This window comes from Pipra filicauda, unplaced genomic scaffold (assembly GCF_003945595.2).
Source record: "Pipra filicauda isolate LSUMZ 115617 unplaced genomic scaffold, ASM394559v2 scaffold295_size919547_pilon, whole genome shotgun sequence".
NCBI classification, from domain to species: domain Eukaryota; kingdom Metazoa; phylum Chordata; class Aves; order Passeriformes; family Pipridae; genus Pipra; species Pipra filicauda.
This window is the reverse complement of record NW_024104415.1, coordinates 780,639-805,096: the sequence shown is the minus strand read 5'-3', so window position 1 is coordinate 805,096 and position 24,458 is coordinate 780,639. Positions and strand designations below refer to the sequence as shown.

At 49.8% G+C, this 24,458-nt stretch overlaps 1 protein-coding gene and 1 long non-coding RNA gene across 7 annotated transcripts in view; one reads left to right on the top strand and one right to left on the bottom strand.

Moving 5' to 3' along the window:
* LRRC7 (leucine rich repeat containing 7) overlaps nt 1-17,576 on the bottom strand; it is a 114,738-nt gene extending 97,162 nt beyond the window's left edge. For 2 of the 6 annotated variants that reach the window (XM_039383039.1, XM_039383041.1), the window contains exon 1: nt 13,319-14,643. In XM_039383039.1, coding sequence (XP_039238973.1) covers nt 13,319-13,478 — 160 coding nt within the window. In that variant the 5' untranslated portion in view covers nt 13,479-14,643. Of the gene's footprint in view, nt 1-13,318; nt 14,653-17,524 lie in introns of those variants that run through there. The other 4 variants (XR_005564216.1, XM_027719041.2, XM_039383042.1 and 1 more) reach the window with 4 other exon arrangements.
* Nucleotides 17,577-18,794: 1,218 nt separating this feature from the next.
* LOC120323590 lies at nt 18,795-21,532 on the top strand. Its single transcript, XR_005564212.1, has 2 exons — nt 18,795-18,868; nt 21,111-21,532. It is a non-coding gene; the product is annotated as an uncharacterized LOC120323590 (long non-coding RNA).
* The last annotated feature ends 2,926 nt before the right edge of the window (nt 21,533-24,458 follow it).

Sequence of the window (24,458 nt, the reverse complement as noted above, 5' to 3'; positions counted from 1 at the left end):
CTGGACCACTGAGCTGCAGAAGAATTCTGGGAGAGCAGGCAGCAATATTTGTTTGGGGTATTACAACATTTGGAATCAAAACAGAATATGAAATGAAGAGCCAACCCAGAAGCTGCTCTGTGTACAGTCACTGCAGTGACACATCTCCTGCAGGAAGCAGCTCCTCTCCTGACCTGCTGTGCAGGGGATTAACGAGACCAGCACTTGGAAGCACCAGCCCTGAATGGGCTCCTGCACTAGGAGAAGATCCAAAGATACATTTTCTACCACTCAGTTCCTGCAGAAGTTAATTTCTTCCTAATGAAGTTGCAAGATATTGAACCTCAAATGTGAGCTGTTAGACCTCAAATGTGAGCTGTTAGCAGGAAAAAAAGCAATCAGAGGGCAGGGACCAAAGGACAGCCAGCCAGGGCTTTCAAGTCACACCAGATGCTGGATAAGTCGATTAAAAGCACTGCAAGATGCTCAGTAGTGCTGACCAGGGCTGCAGGTTTCTCATTAATTGTGACTTTACGGAGGAAAAGACACATTCACTGAGCTGGAGAGGGAATTAGAATATTCAAAGGAGCTTCAGTGTCCCCCTAGGCTGATGATCACAGTGTGTCCCCTGATGAAGAGTCTCCTTTCAAGGAGCTCTTTGTCCAGGAGGATGAAGGGCACAGTCACTGATGTCTTCCCTTCCATGCAGCTCTTTTTAACCACATTTATTTTCCTCTCAGAGAGGCAGAGGAGATGCTGACGCATCTCCAACCTTTGTCTCAGAGATTCATCAGCTAAAATAGATCCTACATATATATGAATAGGAAGTTTAATTAATTCACACTCCTGTGATGTAACAAGTTAAATTAAAAACAGTGAACCCATAAGACTTGATAACAAGCCTTTTATGGTGATTTCACTTGTCCTACAAGAAAACTTCCTCCTTCCAAAACTGGGAAGTGTATTTTTAAAACCTGTGAAACTGGAAGCAATGTTGGAAATCATCACAATGAACAAAGGCTTTTGGGAACAGTTATAGCTGAGGATTAGTTTTCAGGTCATTTAAATTCTTACATTGACAAACGTTTGAGTTCATGACAACTCCATTATGAAGAATGTTACAGGTACCTTTATTCCATTGGTGAATTGTATCAGTCAACAAATTGGCATTTCCAGGGGGCTTAAATATCATATTGATAATTTTGGATCACTCCTCCTCCCTCTCTCCTGATTGCTGAGTTGCAGGAGAGAATCATAGGATGGTTTAGGTTGGAAAAGTCCTCTCAGACCAGTGAGTCCATCTGTTCCCCCAGCACTGCCAAGGCCACCACTGGCCCATGTCCCCATGTGCCACATCCTCATGCCTTTGCAATCCCTCCAAGGATGGGGACTCCAACACTGCCCTGGGCAGCCCCTTCCAATCTTAACAACCCTTTCCATGAAAAAATCTTTCCTAATAGTCAACCTAAACCTCCCTGGCACAACTTGAGGTCATTTTCTCTCATCCTGTCCCTTGTTCCCTGGGAGTAGAGCCCGACCTCCACCCTCCTGTCAGGGAGTTGCAGAAAGTGAGAAGGTCCCCCTGAGCCTCCTTTTCTCCAGGCTAAAACAAGAAGACAGAAGGTACAGCCATCATTGTAGAGTGAAAGGTCTCAGAATACACAAAACAACCAGCCTTGGGTTCAATCTTAACCCTACAGCATCATCCACTTCACAGGACTAATAAAACTCTCACTCAACAATCAAGCACAAAGCAACATATATTCAACATACAACAAACAAAGGTCATTCTGACCAAACTGAAAAGGCTTCAATCAGTGGGTAGAATCCAAAATAATTTTATAGGAAAGAGCCTGCTGATGCCAATGAACATTTAAAAAAAAAAACAAACAACAACAAACTCCAAACCCAAAAACCAGCTGCTGAAGGCACATGGGCTCCCATTTCTAAAATATTCAGTGCTTGCACTCCCAGATTTGAAATAAGCTCTGACTTCTGTGAGAGCTTAAGATGAGCTTTGGAAATGTGTGTCTTAGTGCTGCTCCAGCACCTCAGCCGAGACAGACAGAAGTGCCAGCCTAGGCCGGGTTATGCAAACGAGCACATACCAGGATGAGGAGCAGGGCTGAATTGCTAATCAAGGAGTGAAAACAACATTTGAAACACTGAAAAGCTTTAACTCCCATCTATTAAAATTTATTGGCAAAGCTTCAAGGGTTTTCCACGGCTGCCAGGTTCCTCATGGCTCACAGCACTTCTCTGCTGGAGATAAAAGGTCAGGGAATGGATATGAGCGTGCTTGGAGTGGGCACGGTGACAACTGTCATAGTCACAGAATGGGGTGAGCTGCAAGGGACCCACAAGGGCCCTCCACAGGACCATCCTCAAGAGTCCCACCGTGTGCCCGAGAGTATCAGACCCTGCGGCTGGCAAAGGCAGTGCTGACCTTCCACAGGCTCTGGAATTCCTGGGCTTTACGATCTGCCTGCTGTTTCCAACATGGAAAGCCTTCTGTAACCGCTAAAATAATCTATCAAAGACTGGCAAAGGGTAAAGAATGAACACATCATGATGTTGGCTTGCCTGGCCTAGCTATGCCACCTTTATTTAATCACTTTCAGAAGTTGCTTATTATCTCATCCATAACACTCTGCTGCTCCAGGAACCCCCCTGGGCTCATCCAGGCACTGTCCCAGGTGAAATGAAGCTGCAAATTCAAGCAGCAGGAACCTTGGTTGGGTCTGAGCCATCATCTCACCCCAAGAGGGACCTGGCTCGAGTAGCCTGTGAACAATCTGTCTCTTAATCAGTATTAAAAGGAGGAGACAAGTCCCTCATGCAGACAGGCCACAAACATTTGCCACCTCATACCGAGGATCAACATTTGTCATTCCAAGGGAAAAGGGGACACGGTCTTATTGTCAGAGACTGCTCCAAACAAGGACTATCACGGCTGATCCCTGATCTTATGGACACTGTCTAATCCAAGGATTTCTGTGTAAAAGGATGCTTTTAATTTCCAGCTTCTATGGATGCCATACGCTAAAATTATGATATTATAACTAAATTGTATGAATATGAATGTGTAAAAATAGGGGTTTTTACCTTTTACATGTTTGGCAAGACATTTTTCAGAAGCGCAGAATCATGGAAGGGTTTGGCTTGGACTCCAGCGCTTTTATGGGGGGGGATCCCCTTTTTTTTTTACACTTGGATTCCCACTTAGATTTCTTGGTGTGTTCTGCACAGGGCCAGAAGTTGATCCTGATGAGTCCCTTTCAACTCAACATATTTTATGGTTCTATGAAAGCCCACCTAGTTCCAACCCACAGCTCATTTATGAGCCTCAAAGCTCATCTACTTCCATCCATAATTCCATTAATTCTGTGCATTATAAACCATGGCTGAAGTTCCTTTATAACCATCGCACTTCATCAAATAAACATTGTTACAGGACCCTTAGAACTATTACAAATAAATCTGCCTTTTGCTCATCTTGTTGACAAATAAATCACAAGTATACAGGACACTGAAATATCATCAAATCAAAAATTTTGCTCCAGAAAATCAATGACCAAATCACTACAGATGCTCCAGAAGACCTGGATTTCTTTCCTGGAGTGCTTTTCTTTCAGGATTGATGTTTATAAATGATTTTATAATATTGTAACCACTGATGCCACAGCCCTGCTCTGCCCTGAGAGTGTGGAGGAGAAGCTGCGAGGAGGCAGCACAGACCCTTCAGGTCTGTTTTCTTCCCTGAGCAGAGCAGACACTGATCCTGACACAGGGTGGTTTTGGAGGGTGGGTGTTAAACCATCCAAAATGACTCCTTGAGTGCTGCTGGGCCAGAGCAGGCACAAGGCAGGGAAATCCAGGGGATAACAGACACTTCCGATGATAACAAGTCAAAGGAATGTGCCCAGGTGGCCAAGGGCAGCTGGCCTATACCAGCCATGGTGTGGCCACAAGACCAGGGCAGTGATGTCCCCCTGTGCTGGCACTGCTGAGGCACCTCCGGTCCTGAGTCCAGTTCTGGGCCCCTCATGACAAGAAGGACATTGAGGGGCTGGAGCGTGTCCAGGGGAGGGAACAGAGCTGGGAAAGGGTCTGGAGCACCAGGAGCAGCTGAGGGACCTGGGGAGGCTCAGCCTGGAGAAAAGGAGGCTCAGGGGGGACCTTCTGGCTCTCTGCAACTCCCTGACAGGAAGGTGGAGGCAGGTGGAGTCTGCTCCCAGGGAACAAGGGACAGGACAAGAGGAAACTATCTCAAGTTGTGCCAGAGGAGGGTTAGGTTGGATATTGGAAAAAGTCCTTTCTGGAAAGAGTGGTCAGTCACTGGCACAGCTGCCCAGGGCAGTGGTGGAGTCCCATCCCTAGATTTCAAAGGGATGTGGATGTGGCACTTGGGGACACAGGTTAGTAATGGCCTTGGCAGTGCTGGGGAATGGCTGGACCCAATGGACTCAGAGGGCTTTTCCAACCATTATGCTGAATAAGAAAGACTCAAATATCCACACAAAACACACAAGAACAACTTGTAAAAGGAGGACGGAAGATTCAGAACAGCTCTGGTTTTCCTGGTAAAGCAGCAGTGACACAAGCATGGAGAGTTTGGCACAGGAGGCTGGATAAGGTGTATCCAGGGCCCCCATGGAGAGCTGGGCCCTGGCACAGGACCAACCTCCATCTGCACACAAACTTTAATTCAGAGCAGAATTTGTCCCACCACAATTTGGAAAGATAAACAAACAGAGCAGAAAAGTAGAGACACGAAAAGTCGGAAAATGACGCTAAATCATGTTTAGCTGTGGACTATCTTTGCTTTCAAAGCAATTTTAATAACAAACCCTCATCTCCAAAGCAATGCCACAATGTAACTTGCTAATTAGCTTTTTTCACTCCCTAATTAATAATAAGCATTCATCTTATATCTGCAGTTAAATGGCAGCAGGAGTCACTACTTTGTATTTGATTTCTATTTCAATTTAAAACTCCAGTTTTAATTCCATTAGTTGAGTCGTAGCTGCTCCAGCTGAAATGTTGGAAGCTCTTTAAAGACAAACATTGATGACTTTCTCACAGAGCATTCGATTCACTCAAATGCTCCCACCTTCACCTGAGCACCTCCCATCCCACACTGGGGGGCAATGAGTGCACTCATTTCTGCCTATGGAGCTCTCTTGCCTCCAATTAAATTATAAAGATATAAGGGAGTGAATTTGACCTCCTGGGTATATCCAAAGAGACAAAACAAGCTGTGTGATACCTCAGAGTCAAATCTCATGCATCTGGTCACAAACTCCTTCCCAGAGATGAATTAAATTAGCCCGAGTACGAGATATCAGAGCAAAATGCTTAATGTGTTTTGATGTCGAGATGAGCTCCACAGTATTTATTAGGAAACAAATAATCATAGTAAATTACAGTTCAGAGCTGAAAACAAGAAAAAGTGCCTTAATATTAATAGCTTTTTTCAGCACACAATTTCCAAGCACTCTCTGTGTTCCTCTCTGGATCATGGAGTGTTACTGCAACCCCCTTCCCACAGCAGCACATGGAAAACTGCTCAACCTCTGGACACTCAGGGGAAGCTCAGCACATTTCATCCCACATTCAGTTCATCCCACAAAACCTTCTGTAACAGAGTCCTCAACCTGGGATGGATGGTAACAGAGTTTGGAGCTGGTCCCTTTCTCTGTGGCCTGGCAAGAGCTTGAAAGCTGGAGAGGGGCTTTGAACAAGGGGTGGAGTGACAGGACAAGGGGGAATGGCTTCCCATTGCCAGAGGGCAGGGTTAGATGGGATATGGGGAAGGAATTCTTGGCCATGAGGGTGGTGAGGCCCTGGCACAGGTTGCCCAGAGAAACTGTGGCTGCCCCATCCCTGGAAGTGTTCAAGGCCAGGTTGGATGGGGCTTGGAGCAACTTGGGATAGTGGAAGGTGTCCCTGCCCATGACAGGGGGTGGGACTGGATGAGCTTTGAAGTCCCATCCAACTCAAACCAATCCAGGATTTTATGATGAAAAGACCTTACACCAAGCCTGATTTGCCCATTAATACCCAATTAGCAGATTAAAACTCAGGGCCACATGACTAAAAGGAAATACATGAGGCATTAAATGTATTACAGAACTGCGATATGTGTTTTAAAAGACAGCAACAGACTCTATACATGAAAAAAAAAAATGCTCACATTCCCCATTTCCACACTGACAAGCCTGTGTTACAAGACGAGAATGGCAAATTGAGCTTTCCAGCAGCATGGAATGAAGGCTCTTCTGCACTAGGGCAGCTCTGCTGTGAATCCTCATGACATCACCTTTAACCAGGCACTCTGCGCTAATTCCTCCCCGCCAGCTGTTCAGTGCTCACAGGGAGGCACCTTGTGCATAGCTATTCTTATCCTGCTTTCCTCATCCTTCCTCCAAGAGCAGTTTGAGGTACTGAGCACTATTTAAAGCCTCAGAACCAGAAGGACTCTCCCTCTGACTCCGGGTGTCTTGGCACAGCTGCCACACATCCTCCTCAGAAGCTGCTCTGCCAGCCCTTGTTCCCCTCCCCAAAACGTTCCTTACAACTCCTCATGAGGGGAAGACAAGGGACAGGCACTGATCTCTGCTCTGTGGAGACCAGGGACAGGACCTCAGGGAATGGCCTGAAGTTGTGTCAGGGCAGGTTTAGGTTGGATCTTAGAAAAAGACTCTTCCTGCAGAGGGTGGTTGGGCACTGAACAGGCTCCCCAGGGCAGTGGTCACAGCACCAAGGCTGCCAGAGCTCCAGGAGCGTTTGGATGATCCTCTGGGGCACGTGGTGTGACTCTTGGGGATGGTCCTGTGCAGGGCTGAGGGTTGGACTTGATGATCCTTATAGGTCTCTTCCAACTCAGCATATTCTGTGGCTCTGTGATTCTCCCTCCTGGGACACAGAGCAGCCCATGTCGAGCAGCCCACCCTTCCAGAGTGATGCGGCTCCTGAAATCCAAGGGCACTCCCCACTACAGGATGCACTGCATCTTCCAGAGGCTGGGATGTGGGTCAAATCCACCTGGATTCTCAGATGGTGCAAAAAAGGTCCACACTTTGGGGCCACCCCAAACCCAAGGGGGCTCTTCTGAAAGGCTGAGAACATTTCAAAGTGAAAGACATCCAAAGTTACTATCCCAGGAGGAGTATTTGGGGTTTCCCACTTTAGATTTAACAGGCCAGGTTGGACGGGGCTTGGAGCAACCTGGGATAGTGGAAGGTGCCCCTGTCCAGGGCAGGAGGTGGAATAAGATGATACTAAAGGTCCCTTCCAACCCAAACTATTCTACGAAAATACTTATCAGGGAAGCAATTATAAACTGGAAAAAGTCATTTCAGGACCTAAAATCTCATGTGCCAGTTTTTCCATGAGGCTGAAGAAGCACAGAGTGAGTCTGGAAAAATCCTCGTGTGCCTGAAGAAAATTACTTTTTTATGTAGTTGCTTAGAAATTCTGGGTAAACTTGAAAAGAAAAATGCCCAGCCCTGAGCAGCTTCCCAAAGAGCCAAGATCCACCTCTGCAGCTCTTCTTAGGGAACAGATGAGTATCCTGACCATTCTTAAACACACACACACATCCCCTGACACCCTCCCTGCTCGTCCCACTTCCAGTTCAACCTATTCCAGCAGAAATTATTCTACTTCTCACCCTTGACAGGGAACCGAGAAGCCCCAGGAGGTAGAAGTGAAGTCCCAGCATTCCAGATGCTGAAGGTTTGGAAAAGTCATCAAACTCCTTAATGGTTTGTGTTTTACTTGCTGAAGGTTTTCCAGGTTATCTCCTTGTGTGAGGATGGAGCAATCTCTAGGATCAATTCAAAATTCTATGCATATATTCTTATAAAGCTATACATATTTATACACACACATATTGTATATACATTTATACATGACAGCACACAAACTGTGTGTTTAGGGTCAATAATATGTTTTATACTCAATCCTAAAGAGCTTTCTCTAAACCTCAAGGAAAGAAACAGCCAAGTGCTGTGTTGTAAAGGAAATGGAGGAAGAGGATGGAGAGAAATTAAGAGGTACTTTCTGTAGATGATTTAATATTCAGACATATCAGTTCGTTAGAGACAAAATGATCACTCGTTTTTCTCTTCTGTCAACTATGAACATTCCTTAAAAAAAGTGTTGAATTTTAGGTGTGTGTTTATTAAGAACAAACTCATTGTATTCTGTAAATCTTATATTACTGTTAAAACTAGGTATGTTTTTCACGCTGTTCACTCAGTGCTGCCAAAGTCAGTGATTAATGGACTAGAAAAATGCCAACTATTGCAGAAAGAACACCATTTCTTTGCTATAAAGTTTCTCAGAGCTATTCTAAAGCTATAGAACCCCATTCCCTCATTGAAATAAAAAGGAAGGACATACTGGGTATGGAAAATGCTCAAAATACGATGAAAGGACGGGCAAAGGGATGGACTTCTCTGTGAAAGTCACTAAGTAGGTCAGTTTATAAAAGGGATGAGTTATGGGAAACAGGATAGATATCTACCCATCCCTAGGTGGCATGGAAAAGACGGATTGGGAGCTGCTTGTTACCATCTCCAGGGCAAAAACAAGAGTTCCAAATGGAGCTGGGATCAGAGACCATCTCCTGATGGCATCAGGCACCAATCCCACCTCTGCTTTTCTCTAAGTGACCACATAACTCATAAGGAGTTTGGGGTGACCAGTCAGGGTCAAATCTAGCAGGAGTAAGTAAGATTTACCCAATCCCAGGCTAATCTGACAGCTCACAATGATGGAGTCTTTTCTGCTTTCACCAACTCTGTGGATGATTTCCCAGTTGTAGGAGCTGCACAGAGGAGATGCAAGTCCTGAGAAACAGAATCACAGAACCACAGAATCCTTGAGGTTAGAAAAGCCCTTCCAGACCATCAAGTCCAACCTGTGCCCAATCCCCACCTTGTCACCCAGCTCAGAGCACTGAGTGCCACATCCAGTTGTTCCTTGGGCACCTCCAGGGATGGGGACTCCACCACCTGCCTGGAATACCAGTCTCCTTATCCCTGTCCTAGTTTGGTTCCTAGAAGTGCCTGAGGAGGTGGAGGGGCTGGGGGACATCAGGGTGAAGAACAAAGATGACAACAGAGGAGTCTTTCTGCTGAGACACAATATGTCACATTGGAAGGTGGGAAAATCACCACCAAACCCAAACACTGTGTGAGGGAATAAAGAAATCTCAGGAGTGCGTTAAAGTACCGTACTCCGAATAGAGCTGTGGAGCTCAGTGTTTCTACAGACAGTGGTGGACCAGCTCCAAATCCATCAACAGCCCAGGGAATCCCACTGAGCTCCACGGGCTGGAATCTGCCAGCAATTAACAACTCTAAGTTACTGCACCAAAAATACCCCCCACAAGAAGGTTCAGCACTTTACCGTCCTGGAAAATATTTTCTTTGTTGTATTTCACACGAAAGGACTTATATTAAAGAAAAACTGAGGAAGAAAACAAATTATTCAGCTACTTTGTCTCTGTTTTTTCCCGGCCCTCCCCATGGATGCAGAGTGACCTTGGTGATGAATTTTATACAAAGTCACCATTCCAAAAGGAAGATGTCTTGGACAAGGACTAAATAGAGTCCGACACTTTGCATCACACCTATTTATGCTAAATCTGTCTCCCCAAAAATAGCAGCTCTGATTAAAGACCTCTGATTGGCAGGTCCTGAAGCTCAATTTTTAGCTTGTCCAAGTTACCATATTGTTGCTGTTAAGAATGGAAATGATCACTGAGCAGTGGTAATGACATCCCATTAAAAGAGTGCCTTTCCCTGGCAGGATGAAGGCACAGACAGCCTTGGAAAATGCCCAGAAATCCTGGCTTTAAGGAGTTTCTGTGCCCAGGTTGGAGAGCTGATGTGCTCACACAGGCAAGCATCTCAGTGACAGTTTTTAGTGTGGCCTCTTGCATGGATACTTCTGCTGGAATCCTGAAAAATGGCTTTAGTAGGGAAAAAAATCCCTTAGAAAAAAACACTGCAGCATCTGCAACCATGGGACAACAAATAAAGAAAACTGCATTTTATGGTCCGAAGAAAAATTCCTATACAAATACACATGTAGTAATGGGGTCTGTTCTCAAGATTTATGCAGACCATTGCTCCCCAAAATGGCACATCAGGAAGGAATCCTTAGTGGAGGAGGACCTGGGGGTTCTGGTGGACAACAAGCTATCCATGACCAGCAGCGTATCCGGGGGAGCAAGGAGGTCAGTGGGATCCTGGGGGGCATAAGGAAGAGCATTGCTAGAAGGTCAGGGAGGGGATCCTGTCCCTGTGCTCAGCCCTGTGAGGCACATCTGCAGTGCTGTGTCCAGTTCTGGGCTCCTCAGGACAGGGGGGACATGGAGCTCCTGGAGCAGGTCCAGCAGAGGCTGCAGAGATGATGAGGGAACTGGAGCATCTCCCTTACAAGGAGAGGCTGAGGGAGCTGGGGCTGTTCAGCCTCGAGAGGAGACACTGAGAGGGGACCTCATCCATGTCTGTCAGTGTCTGCAGGGAGGAGTCAGAGGATGGACCAGGCTCTGCTTGGGGGTGCCCAGCTATGGGGCAAGAGGCAATGGGCACAAACTGGAACACAGGAAGTTCCACATGAATATAAGGAAAAACTTCTTTACTGTGAGGGTGCCAGAGCACTGAACAGGCTGCCCAGGGAGGCCATGGAGTCTCCTTCTCTGGAGATATTCAAATCCCACCTGGGTGGGTTCCTGTGCAACCTGCTCTGGGTGAACTTCCTTTATCAGGGGAGGGTAGACTGGATGATCTCCACAGGACCCTTCCAACCCCACTCATTCTATAGTTCTGTGACACTGGTCACCCATGGATAACAGCATCCATGTTCATGCCACTACTGTCCCCTTAGCTGGGTACTCCTCCTTTGAGGTGGTGGTTCTCCAGGCTGGGTGACCCCACAGGCTGGGCACCAACACATTCCTCCATCCAGGGGCCTCCCAATGCTGATGGCACCACAACACATACTGGGCCACCACAGCAGCTCCACTGCAGTCTGTCCATCCTCCCCTCTGCCTCCAGCTTTCACAGCAAGCACCATGGACAGAGCCTCACACCTCCTCCTCCTCCTCCTCTCATACATGACCAAAGCCTTCCTCTTACAAACCAAGAGGGTTTGGGGGCATTATGCCACTGCGCAGGAATATCTAATGCAAAAATGAGTATGGAATAATACCACTGGAGGGTAAAAAGAGTTCTTCACTCTTTGCTTCATGTGTTCATGAGTCTGTAACCAGTCTCTCACCAACATGTCTTCAGGACACCATGAGGTGCTTGGGTAACTCATGTATTCCCCAAATGTCACTGCATGATGTGGAAAGATACCTCTGGCACAGGACTGGAGAGCACAGCACATCACGAGGGAACACGTCACTGTGCCACGAGAGAATCGCAGAATCTGCTGAGGTGGAAGGGATCCACAAGGATCATCAAGTCCAACCTTTAGCCCTGCACAGGACCATCCCCAAGAGTCACACCACGTGCCCCAGAGGATCATCCAAACACTCCTGGAGCTCTGGCAGCCTTGGTGCTGTGACCACTGCCCTGGGGAGCCTGTTCAGTGCCCAACCACCCTCTGGGGGGAGAATCTTTTTCTGAGATTCAACCTAAACCTGCCTTGACACAACTCCAGGCCATTCCCTGGGGTCTTGTCCCTGGTCCCCAAAGAACATAGATCAGTGCCTGCCCCTCCTCTTCCCCTCCCAAGGAAGTTGTAACTGCAATGAGGTCTCCCGTCAGTCTCCTCCAGCTGAACAGACCAAGTGCCCTCAGCTGCTCCTCACACGGCTTCCCCTCAGAGCCTTCCCCATCTTCATGTCCCTCCTTTGGACACTCTCTAACTCATGTATTCCCCAAATCTCACTTGTATGACACACCGAGATACCTCTGGCACAGGACAGGAGAGCACAGCACATCACTGTGGCACATGTCACTGTGCCATGGCACACAGACATCTCAGCTTTTTCTGCAGTCCTTGGCTGCCTACAGGGCCAGGAGACTGCAACGCTGCTGCCGACACAGCTGAGCACAACAAGGAGTGTGGGAACTCACAGGGAAAATGCAGAAGAGATGCATAACACCAGGAGACACAGCACCGTGGCTGCTCCCAGGAACCTATCAGCTTAGCAGTTCTACGTTGACTAGATGTTGAAAATCATCAACCACTTCTAGAACCAGTTCCTGAATGGTTTATGAAGCAGAGCAGGTCACACCACAGGATACTTTTGCCAGGAAAAGAAGAAAGCCCATTTCGTATTTCTGGTTCCTAATCCATCCCCATCCCACAGAGCACCAGGAAGATCAAACTGCGTTATTACTGCAGGAGAGAGCTCTGATGGATTTAGGGAAAAAAAATCCCTCACCATATAAGGGCTGTGAACATTTTCCCACTTAAGACAACGTGTGGGATCATATTCACAGACACAGAAATATGTTCTGTTCCCTGACACCCACAGTCCTAGAACACCGGGCTGAAGTGCTGGCAAGAATAAGAACCATTTGTTAAGAACAAAAAATGTCTCACATAATTAGAGAACTGCTGAAAGCCACCAATTTAGTGCTCAGGCTTGAAAATGTAAGAATATTTATTGTAACAACAGCAAGAGCTTCAGCATTGCCTCAAGGTGGGGACGCCGCACAGACGCACCAGTGTGATCAGGGGATCAGATACCCGAGGCAGAGCCAAACACAAGGTGCAATGAGATTCCAACCCCACTCCAACACCTCCATTAGTGCATTTCATGCTAATTATGAAGACAAGCTGCCCACCAGGTACCCAGAGCACCTTCCACTGGGGTGAAGTGTCCCCTTCCTCAGCCTCATCCCTTCCACCCACAGCCTCCAGCCATTGCTCCCTAACCATTCCCTCCTGTCCAAACTGCCCTTCTGTCAGGAGCAATGAGAACAATAAACATCTCCCAAAGCCTCTACAAGGGGTGGGGAGCCTCTGCCCCAAAAACTCTTCAAAGGTCAACACTGAGGAGGGCAACAGTGAAGAGATGGAACATGACATTAAAAATAGAACATATGGTGTCTGAATGGAGCTGATTTTTACATATTGGAGAATAAAGTGATGCAAGAGAAGCTGAGAATAGGAGGGACAGGTGGGGTTTGACCTGAGAAGAGATGGAGACAGAGCTCCTGGGCCTGCCGGAGAGGAGCTCTGCCAGCCACAGCTTGGCTCCTCGGCCACCACAGCCACCAAGGTCCCCCTGCCAACAGCTCCTCAGCCCCACAACTCAGCTCCCACCAGGTTTGATCCCCTCCCACCCAGCCCAGTCCAGCACCTCTGCAGTTGCGGGTCATGCGCCGCAGCAGGGCCAGGCAGCGCCGCCGCCGGCCCCGCACAGAGCTCCTGCTGTAACCCAGCGTGGGGGTAAATCCATTTCGGCAGCGAGGTCCTCTCAGAACAGCCTCTGGAATGCCACCTTTGTCGTGCCACGCCATCCCTTCCTTCCACAAGCTTCTCTGCGGTGACCGCAGCAAAAATTGAAAAAGTGCAAAAAAAGTCACCGATGAAGCGGGACTTTAAAGTCAGCAGGTGAAAACCAATCCAAGTCCAAACCAATCCAAGGCAAGCAAAGCTTTAAATTCCACTCCAGGGCAGCTCTCTGCGGGATGTGGAGCAGCAGCTCCGTGACTCCGGTGGCAGGGAGCAGATGGGATGCTCTGCCCGGCCCCTCACACAGCGTCAGCTCCCGAGCTCACCCAGGTGTGTGTGTTTGTCACAACGCTCCTTAATTCCGCATTTTATACCTGCCAAATTGCTCCATCCATTGTTCTATTTATAGTCCGTGCCAGAGCTCCCAGGCACCCAACTCGAGCAACACACCAAGCAGCAAAGATCTCACAAGGATGTCTTTACATCTCAAACACCCTTGAAAGCAGAGCAGTGACAGACAATTGACATCCCACAAAGCCAAGTGTTGGTTTCCCATCCATGGGAACATGCACAGCACTCACAGTCCCACTGTTTTGTTCCCACATCCCGACTGCTGCATCTGGACAAACGGTGCTGCTCTCCTGGACAGATTCAAACCAGTTCTGCCCACTGGCCACCAGCTCCTATGCTCAGAAATGGTTAAACTTGCTCTCCGCAGATTTTCTTTGCTCCAACTCTCATTTGCAAATCCTTTCCCCAGTAAAATAGTTGGGAAAAAAAAAAAGGCAAAAAAAAGGCATTTTCCTCCAATAAGCTTAAACTCCTGTAGCTATAAAGTCATTCACTCTGGATACAAGTGAACTAAAGGATGAAGAGTGTTCTCCTCCTTATAAGAAAAAAAGCCTTCTTGAGCTTACAGCTTCCTTTCTTCTTTATTCACCATAACTTGATCCATTAACATGGTATTTGCTCCCCCTTCCCAGAGCACTGGGATTTAACGCTCCTTTACTTCCCTAATTTCTCACTTAGCCACAGTCCTGCCAGCGGCAGCCTCTCCCCTGGGCTGTCAGACCTCTCTAGCCCGATTCCCAGCTCCTTCCAGCCATCCCTCCTCCCGTCCATCACATCCCTCCACCTTCCGTTCTTCCATAACTTCTCCGTAGGTCACACCAAAAGGGGTGGCTCTGCCCAGTAACACATGAAGGATTTCTCTGCCATCAACAAATTGCTGCATTCCCGAGGCAAAAAAAAAAAAAGCTCTGAGAAAAAGCTCAGTTCTGCAAGGCTCGTCCCAGGATTTGATGCAATCTGCCGTGCCGGCAAATTAAAGCCTCCAGAAACCACGCTAAAATTAGAGAGAGCTGAGATGAAAACCAAGCCATTTGAAAGCCACGGTGGCTCTTACAAATCTTTAAATAGGGCTTGGTACAACATCGAGGTGCTCGGCTTAGATCCACCAAGATCATTAATTTGGATTATAGAGAGGCACTGGCTGTTTCTGGGACAATTTGCAGGGTGGTGGGTGTGGGTTCCCACACACCAAGCTGGTGTCCCAGTGGATTTTCAAAGTGCTGATGATCACTCTGATGGATTCACACCCCTTTGCCAAAGGTGAGCGGTTCCTCCTACACCCACTTCCAGAAGGTTTGACTCCCAGGTCACCAGCCCTGCCCAAGGGGGGTACCCAGGACTGGCTGTTCCAGACACAGCTGGGGCTCCTGCAGCTCCAGAGATGGAGCCTTCACTCCCCACCACCCTCCAGCAGGTCAAGGGAGTTGGGGTGGGAGCTGAATGTCCAGAAGGGTAAAATTCACTATTTCTGAAGCACTAGGAAACCCTTGCTGCACATCAATCCCCTTTCCTATCCCCCATCCCAAGGCCCCTCCCAGCTGAGACTCCGACAGCACCACAGTGGTTGGGTGATGGCACTGGGGATGGTGTGAGCCAGGGGTGACTCAGTGGCCACGGGGCTCTGGGGTGCTCAAGGGGACTTTGGGGAGCTCTGGAGCTGCTATCACACAGCCACAGCCTGCCCTGCCCGGGCAGCAGCTCTGAGGTGGGTCCATCCCTGTTCCCTGGCTCTGGGATGAATCCCGAAGCTCTGCTGTATTTTGCATCCCTGCTTTTGCGTCTCTGCTTTAAAATCGACGCTCACAGCAAAGCCTTGTACAGCTGCAAGTACCTCAGGGACAATTAATTCCTCTTTAATCCGAAGTTTGGTGGCTCTAACAGTGCACACGCTGCTTCCTTGAAATATTCCAGAGACAATGGGCAACCTCCCTTTTAAAATCCTATTTGTAGGCAGCTACAACTTCAAGAAATTTTTAATGAATTTTTTAAGAAGCATTTATAAATTACTGCAGGCCCAAGGATGGGAAATTTGCTGCTGGCCAGGCACTGCTCCTCCTTCCCAGGGACTCCCACCAGTGGAGCCGTGACCGAGCAGCCGCCTCCAGCCCAGCGTTTGCTTCCGAGCTGCAGCTCCCTGAGCCTGCTCCAATCTATCAGGCACTCAGGAATGGCTCCTGTCACTCCAGCAACTGCCAAAATTGGTGTAATGTAAAACCCTTTTTTTAAGCATTTCACAAGATTTGTATAACTGAAGACACAGGGAAGGCCCTCCTCTGTGAGATAATTAAAAAATTAAAAAATGCCAGTTTATCAAAGGAAAAGTTTTACAGATCAAATCCAGGCAAAGGGTGAAGATCACAGAGGCACCAAGCTGACATGACACATCGAGCTATTTCATTATAAGATCATTAGTTTAATACGGCTTTGACATAAACCACAGTCATTAATATTGTTTGGAAAATGAAGAACCCTCCTTTCACTGCAGCTGCATGAAAAGAAAGATCCATGACCTCCTCAAAGGCCGATTCCCTTCCCACCCCCGCACCTATGAACTGAAGCAATGTGAATATTCCCAAAAAGAGGTCACACTTTCCAAGATGTACAATTTATCCCTAATTCTGGGGGTTCTGAGATCAGCTGTTCCTATTTCTTTACCAAGTCCTACTACTTCCCAAAGTGGCTGCAATCTGTGCCGTGGAGGTTGCCATGGCAAGGATCCATCCTCCAAGAGGAGCTGAGTGAGCAGATGCGGAACAGCAAAATCCAACACATTAAGTCACTTCTCTTGTCATGGAATGATGAGGAAAATGCTTTGTATTTCACCTGTCCCTAAGGATTATGATCACTCAACACCTCAGGTTAAAACCGTGAATGGCACGTGGCCGGAGTTTTGGGCTGAAAATCACAGATGTACAAGAGCAAAATGAAGGGATTTCACTGGAGTGACAGAAACAGCAAAAAGATCCATACGGATCATTTCTGTTTTCCAAAAATCAAGGAACTTTCACCAGGGCTCTCACAGGCGTGACCATTCCTGGTCCAGCCTCCCAGGAATAACGAGGAAACCCAGCCGGTTCCTGGTCCCCTCGGCAGACACGGAGATAGGTCCGGGGGGGGGATGCAGGCCCTGAGCCCCCATGGCCCAGCCCCCTGCCCAGGTTCTCCCAAATCCCCCAGAACAGGGATGCGCTGGTCCCCATGGCCCCATCGTTCCCCTAATCCTGGGCAACCAACTTCAGCACCCTTCAGCTGGCCTTCTCCAAAGCGGCCAGGCTGTGGGATCGTGCTGGCAGAGGGACACGGCACCAAAGCCACGCGGGACCGCGGAAGGCAGCGCTGTCCCTGCTCGGAGGCATCTCCAGCACCGCCGGTGCCTCGGGAGGGTGGCACCGGCGCTGGAACGGGCGCAGAATATTCCAGGAGCTGTGCTGAGCCCGATCGCCGTTCCAGGCAGATTAACGGGAACGCCCGCGGAGACGCGCCCGAAACGTCCCCGGGGTGCGGGGGCTGCGCGCAGGCGGCGGCACCGCACGGTCCGTGCCCGGAGCGTGCCGGGGGAGCCCCGGGAGCCCCGCGCCGCCCCCGCTCCCGCTCCTGTCGCTCCTTTGTCCTCGGCAGAGGCTCCGCCGCGCCCGGCGCTCCCGCCCCGCGCCCCTCGCTCCCCGCCAGCCCCGCGCACCGGTGGGTGTGCGGCACGGGCATCCCTGTCACGGGCATCCCTGGGGGGGATCCCGAGCCCCCCCGGCCCCGCGGTACTCACGGTGCAGGCGGGAGCGCGCGTCCATGCGCGGCCGAGCCGCGGTGCGGGGGCGCGGACGCTGCGGGGGCGCCGCCGGGGGCTGCCCGCGGCCGTCCCGCCGCCCGCCCCGCCGCGCCGCGGAGCCCAGGGCCGGGCCCGCCTCCGCCTCCGCGGGCGGCGCCCAGACACAAAGCGGTGGCGGCGGCGGCGGCGGGGCGGGTCCGGTCCGGCTGCGCGCCCGCGCTGCGCTCCGCGGCGGCGCAGGGGCGGTGCGGGGGGCGGGACGCGGCCGTGCCCCCTCCCGCGGGCGGTGCGGAGCGGGGCGATGCTGTGCGGGGCGATGCTGTGCGGAGCGGTGCCGTGCGGTGCTGAGCGGTGCGAGGCGATGCGCGCACGCGGTGCCGCCCAGCCCCGCCCGTCCCCCCCCCCCCGCGACGGAGCGCTCCGCGGCCGGAGCATCCCCGGCGGGGCCGCGGCAGCCCCGCGCTGCGAGGAGGGGGGAAGCCCCCGAAGCCCCGCTGTCTGAGAGCCCCCGCACGCCGTGTCCGTCCTTTTTCCCCAGGCAGGAGCCATTTCCCGCACTTTGGCCGAAGTCCGGAGCCGGGCAGCGGGAAGGGGTTCGCAGCCTCCCGGGAGCGGGGAAGCGACGGTGACAGCTCAGCGTCCCCCCGAGGGCCTGGCGTGTCGCAGGCCACAGGATAAAACCTCGTGGGTGATGAGGAACACCTCGCAGGTCATCCTGCCCGTGGATGAGGCTGTCCTGCCTCCCTCCATCACCCACTGCGAGAGAGAGCGGGACACGTGCGGGACTGTCCGGTCCCACTCCCGTCAGCCCACCTTGGCTTTTGTGTGTGACCTGAGGGTGATGCTGATGACCTCCTGGGGCTTCACAGAAGCACACAATGGTTTGGAAAGGGACCTTAAAGCTCATCTCGTTCCACCCCCTGCCATGGGCAGGGACACCTTCCACTAGATCACTGCCCACAATATTGGGTTCCTGCAGCTTCTCCTGGTGTTCCACAGAGCAGCTGCTGCAGCAGCAGGTGCTGGTGCTGCTCAGTTCCTTGGTTCCCACTCTTTGTCTCCAAACACAGCAATCCCTCAGCTCTGGCCCCACCGTGTCCCATTCACTGTTCACCCTTCCCCGTGCAGAGCTGGGCTGGCTGGGGCAGCTACTGCCACATGCAGCCCTGGGCAGACCGTGCCAATGCCATGTGACTTCCTCTGTGACACGGTGGCTTTACAGCTCTGTGCTGAGTAAGGTCATCACCTCGCTCTTCCAGCACTGTGGAATCTGCCTGGCAGCAGAGACGGAAAGCATTTAGCAGGAGCTGGAAGAGGATCACAGACGGGTTTATGCCAGCAGTGAGTTCTCCAGCCCTGTTCCACATGGCTAATCCCTGAACAGAGATGTGACCTCTCCCCATCACTGGTGCAGGAACACCAGTGCTGGGGACACTCCCAGACTCTCCCACTCTCACCATCTCCAAGTGGGAACTGAAATTTGGCCCAGGCAAGTTTTGCTTCAACATTTCTGTAGTGCTTGAAGTGGGCATTCTATGTTCTGATGTTGTCCAGAGAAGGTGTGGCCACCCCATTCCTGGAAGTCTCCAAGGCCAAGTTGGACAGGACTTGAAGAAACCTGGTCTAGTGGAAGGTGTCCCTGCCCATAGCAGGGGGTGGGACTGAATGAGCTTTAAGGTCTCTCCCACCCAAACCAGTCTGGGATTCTGTGATTTCAGGGATGACATGGAGGGGTGTCCAATGTCAGCCTCTCCCTGTCAAGTGCCGCGACCAGCGGCACCCACAGCCCCCCCAGCTCCTGGCACGGCACCCACCTCTGGCACCCTTGGGACCTCCAGCAGGGAGTGACCAGGACATCAAATATTTTTCAGTAGAAACATCAAAAGCAAGGAGAAGTCCTTGCTGTTACAGGCAGTTGCACGTAGAACTGGTGTTGCCCAAGGAATGTTTGTGTTGGGGGCTGGGCCCCCTGGAGATGGGAAATTGCCGTTGGCAAGGAGCACTGGCATGGCAGGGACAGCTTCTAGGAGTCAGTAGATGGAAATTTGTCTCCCAGGAGATCCACTGTAACATGAAATATGCCTTTTTTGTCACAGGGAGTTCTTCTCCCTTCATGTATGTTCCTGATAAACATCTCCAGGGTTTTGCAGGGCACTAAGACTTGCAACTTGAAAAACTCTGGATGAGTCAAGTCCTTACAGGCAGACCTTGCTCCCCAGGAAAGTGTGGAGTGGGAGAAACACAGAGCTGTGCCATGGGGGAGCTGGGAACCTTCTTGGGGGACAAAAAAACCCCAGGCCAGGGCCTGGAAAGGGGAAGGCTGGGGCACATGGGACTTAAAACCCCAGTTCCCTTTGTCTTACACCAGTTTCATAGTGGTTTCACTGACTTCAGTGGAAATAGGAAAATCAAGGCAAACAAAGGGCAGGCCAGAATACTCACTCCCTGAAAAAATGTGGATCCCAGGCACATCCCTGAATGCTGCTCAATTCAAAACTCAAGTTGACCAGTCGAACAAGTCCTTAACCTGGGCTTCACCACATGGACTTCAGTATTTCCACTGATATACCCACATAAACAACACCCTCTGTGCTGTGTTCTAGCCATTTGTAGGCCTGGCTAAGGAAAGTTTCAAAATCATGAAATTCCTTCAGCAAATTTCGTAGGAAAGCTGGATGTGTTCCCTAAGGGGGTTCTGCAAGTTTAGGCTCAGAAGTGTCTGTGGGACTCACACCAGCTGGGAAGATCATGGGGTAAATCCAAGCATCACATGCTTCAGACTGATAACCCTGAAATAAATTTATTTTTATTTTAAAAGTCTGGAATATATAGAGAAGGAACAGTTTTAAGGACACAGATCCCTCTATTTAATAAATGGTGGAGCTACACAGCTTCAAAAATGTTCCCTGTAGAATTCCCAATATATTTTTCCCCCCTCTGGTTTTACTAAGTCTTCTCAAGTGCTACTTGATATATTCCCAGACAATGACAGTCTCCATTTCTGGAGGCTTTAATTGTAAGATTGAGAAGAGCAGATGAGTCATGGCTGTGGTGTTATAGACAGAGGCTGATTTTTAGGTCATCCTCTAAGTAGGGCACAGGGGATGGTAACTGAGAGTCCAGCTGGGTGCTGGGAGAGGGTGATGGTGGCTCCAGGTGGGGCATGAGGGGACCCGTCAGTTCAGGGCAGGAAGATCAATGACTTTGGAAACAATGTGAATGATCAATAATGGGCCTTCTCCTTGGGAGGGTTGGAGGTGAAAAGCAAAACTGAGAGGGTAGGGACAGGACCGGGATTGTAACTAGATGATCCTTAAGGTCCCTTCCTACCCAAACTCTTCTAGGACTCTATGGAATGGAAAGGGTGGGAACATCCCTGCCCAGGTCAAGAGTCAGCACATCACTGCCCTGCCACTGACACCACCACTGACACCCCGCTCCTGGCCTTCCCACTGTCCAGCATTTTGAAGGAAAAGGGTGTGAGATCTCTGTGCATGAAAAAACTGGCTGCAAAGTGCAGTGATAGTCAGGAGAAGCAGCTGGTCATTTCACCTAACTGTCCTTTCCACCCTCCTCATTGTAGCAGAATTTAGAAGACCATGAAGAGAGGTGAAAAACTAGGACTGGAAGGAAGAAAAATCTTCATGGAACCCCAAAAAGTCCCTGGTACCACCTTCCCTCCTCATCTCTAGTGTGTGGCTGATTGATAATTGTCATTATCTATGAGATATTGCTGGAGCTCTTCCATCAGAAGACATGAAGAGTTCTTCCATCAGAGGATGTGCCCACGCCTTGTGAGCTTTCCTTCCTCACAGTGAACTCTGAGAGTTGGAGAAGCTCATGGTTTACAGGAGACTTTGGCAAGGGCTGATGTTAAAAATGGAGAAGAAACACAGGACAATCAGCACTGAGGGGCTGGAGAACTCTCTGGAATAACTTGGGATATTTGCATCCCTGGGGCCTGTTGTGCGTCAAAGAATGGAAAGTATATTGGGAAAAAGTTAATTTTTCTGAAGTATCTGACATGGGCATCAAAAGTTATAACCCTTCTTCAAAATGGAACAACTTATTTCTGCTAGTTAATAGTGAAATTATTTAATCTATATCATCTGGAAGCACTTTAAAAACCTGTTATAAAATATAACCACCAGAGACCTTAAACTGCTCACTCTTGCCTTGCTCATCAGAAAGACAAAAGAATCCAGGAGAGGAGCTGGGACAAGCCTGATCTCCTCCTCCAGGACATAGCCTGTAGTCTAGCGGAAGGTGTCCCTGCCCATGGCAAGGGGGTGGAACAAGATGAGCTTTGAGGTCTTTTTAAAGCCAAACAATTCCAGGATTCCATGTGCTGGTTTAAATGAGGTGTTGGGAATAAATCCTTCCCTGTGACGGTGGTGAGGCCCTGGCAGTTGCCCAGAGAAGCTGTGGCTGCCCCATCCCTGGAAGTTGTCCAAGGCCAGGTTGGATGGGGCTTGGAGCAACCTGGGATAATGGAAGGTGTACCTGCCCATGGCAGGGGCTGGAATGAGATGAGCTTTAAGGTCCCTTTCAACCCACACCAGTCTAGGATTCCATGATTCTGTGAATACCACACGTGACACATGAAGGCCACTGGGATGTTCAGTGCTGGCCCCAGGGGCCAGGACCATTGTCAGATGAATCCCTAATCCTCTCCCAGCCATTTTGTTTCCTCCCAGCCATGTTTCCTGCTCCCAAAAATCTGATGTTCTGGTGGTGCACAGAAACCTCCTCTCCTATTTAAATTCCTCCCTGGAGAAGCTGAGCTCTCTAGGTCTATCCAGTAAAAGAAGTATTTAAATATCTGCTTCGAACCCAATCCCAGCTGTCTCTCAAACACATAATTTCATCTGAATTCACCACAATTCATGCATGACTTTCCCTGTCAGAGCCGCCCGAATGAAGAGCAGATGAAGGTCATTCCTAACTCCGCTGCTGGCGTGGGGAAATTAGAATTGCTTTGATGCAGAGGCTCCCCACCAGTGTTTTCTGTCAGTACTGGCAAAGTTGTTGGCTATTACATTTTTGCAGTCCCTCTCATCAAAGCACACACACGGTGCTCTCCACCGAGCGCAGAGGGAAGGAAATTCGCCTTCCCTCCTTTGCTGCAGTGGGCTGCACTCTGCAGCAACGTGTGTCAAAAATACATTGCAGACACTGCAGCACGAACAAATACTCTCCATGTGCTCCATTATATCCTCCCAGAAACAGGCTGTGTTTATTCCCTGTTTCATATCTCTCTGACCTTTAAGATACTTGAATTCTTTCTACCTCTAAAATTAAAATACAGGCGTTGAGATGAAGGGGGGAGGGCCGAGACCTCTGGCAGCTGCTGCCCCACCATAGACAGGCTCCTGGTCATGGAGTGCTGCCAACCCCAAGGGTCAGGAAAAACTAGTGATAAATGATAATCCTGTGGCAGGTATGAACTCATGTGGCCATGCAGGGAAGACAGAGCCGTGCTCTTCTTGGGGATGCTGGGGGTTTGTGCCGTGCACAAGCCAGGACCTGGTAATGGATTTGACGGGTCTTTAAGGAACTAAAGCAGTTTTAAGGTCCCTCCTAACTCAACCCATTCTGGGATTCCATGATGCTCAGCCACATGCTGGTGTGTGAAACAGCACATGTGTGTAAGGAGGAGGCAGAAAAGCTGCACTGAAAAAAATGTTACAAAGGAGAGTTCGATGGTGAGGTGGCCATGAGGTGCGGAAATGTCCAAGAGCAAATATTTCACAGAATCACAGAACATGCTGAGGTGGAAGGGATCCACAAGGATCATCAAGTCCAACCCTCAGCCCTTCATGGTACCATCCCCAAGAGTCACACCACGTGCCCCAGAGGATCATCCAAACACTCCTTGAGCTCTGGCAGCCTTGGTGCTGTGACCACTGCTCTGGGGAGCCTGTTCAGTGCCCAACCACTCTCTGGGGGAAGAGCCAACACAAACCTCACAGACATGAGCAATGTAAACCATCTATCAGGTGATCCAGCTTTATCCTCTGTCTGTTATGGTCCCTCTGGCTTTAAATGTCCTGGGAAACCGCAGTTTTTCCCCTCAGGACTCTTCCCATAACTCACCTTTCATCATTTTCTTTTTAAACACCTGTTTTTCTGACATCTACCAAAACTGCTCTAAATCATTCCTGTGGTTCTGGATGTTGGTACCTCACCCTGCTTTTCCCTCTGCACTGATTTTTGAGGAGTTGCCATGCTCAGGTTCCATGTCCTGCAGGACACGGCGCTGCCAGGGCCCCTCCATGGGCAGGGCACAGGAGCTGGCAGCAGCTGCAGCCTGGCAGGGCTCCCACAGCAGCATCACTGGGAGATCTCAAAAATAAACCAGCCATCTCCATTCTGCTTTATGACTTTCTTGTGATGATCATTTTGCAGCAGGAGGAAGATCTGTGGCAATGGAATGTACATACAGTGAACAGCTTTGTGGTTACCAAACCCCTGAGCCTTGGTTTGGCATTTCATCGGCCACCGATCCACGGATTTTTGGCATTTTGGCATACCTTATTCCTTATGGAAATAGATTAAAACCACAAGGATAGGCGATGGTGGCACAAGGCTTCAGGGACAACCTGTGAGCAGAAAGCCCAGTTCTTTATTGGCCCCGGGCTCTCCTTTGGCTAAGCACATTCACGTTCCCGAGGGATTTCCATGAGTTTACCTGCTGTATCCTCAAGAATCAATACTGATCACTAGACCTGGGCGGAGGGAAATCCGCTGCCGCTGCAAAGCCCAGGGAAGTGAATAAAATTTCATGACCTTCAGTGGATGGGCCACAGGGGTTGATCCAAAACAACTAATCCCATTCATCCTGATATTTTTTATGAGGAGAGATCCTATGGGCAGGAGGTGGCCTCGACCGTCCCAGTGCAGCTCTGGGGCCAGGCAGGGCTCAGGCAGC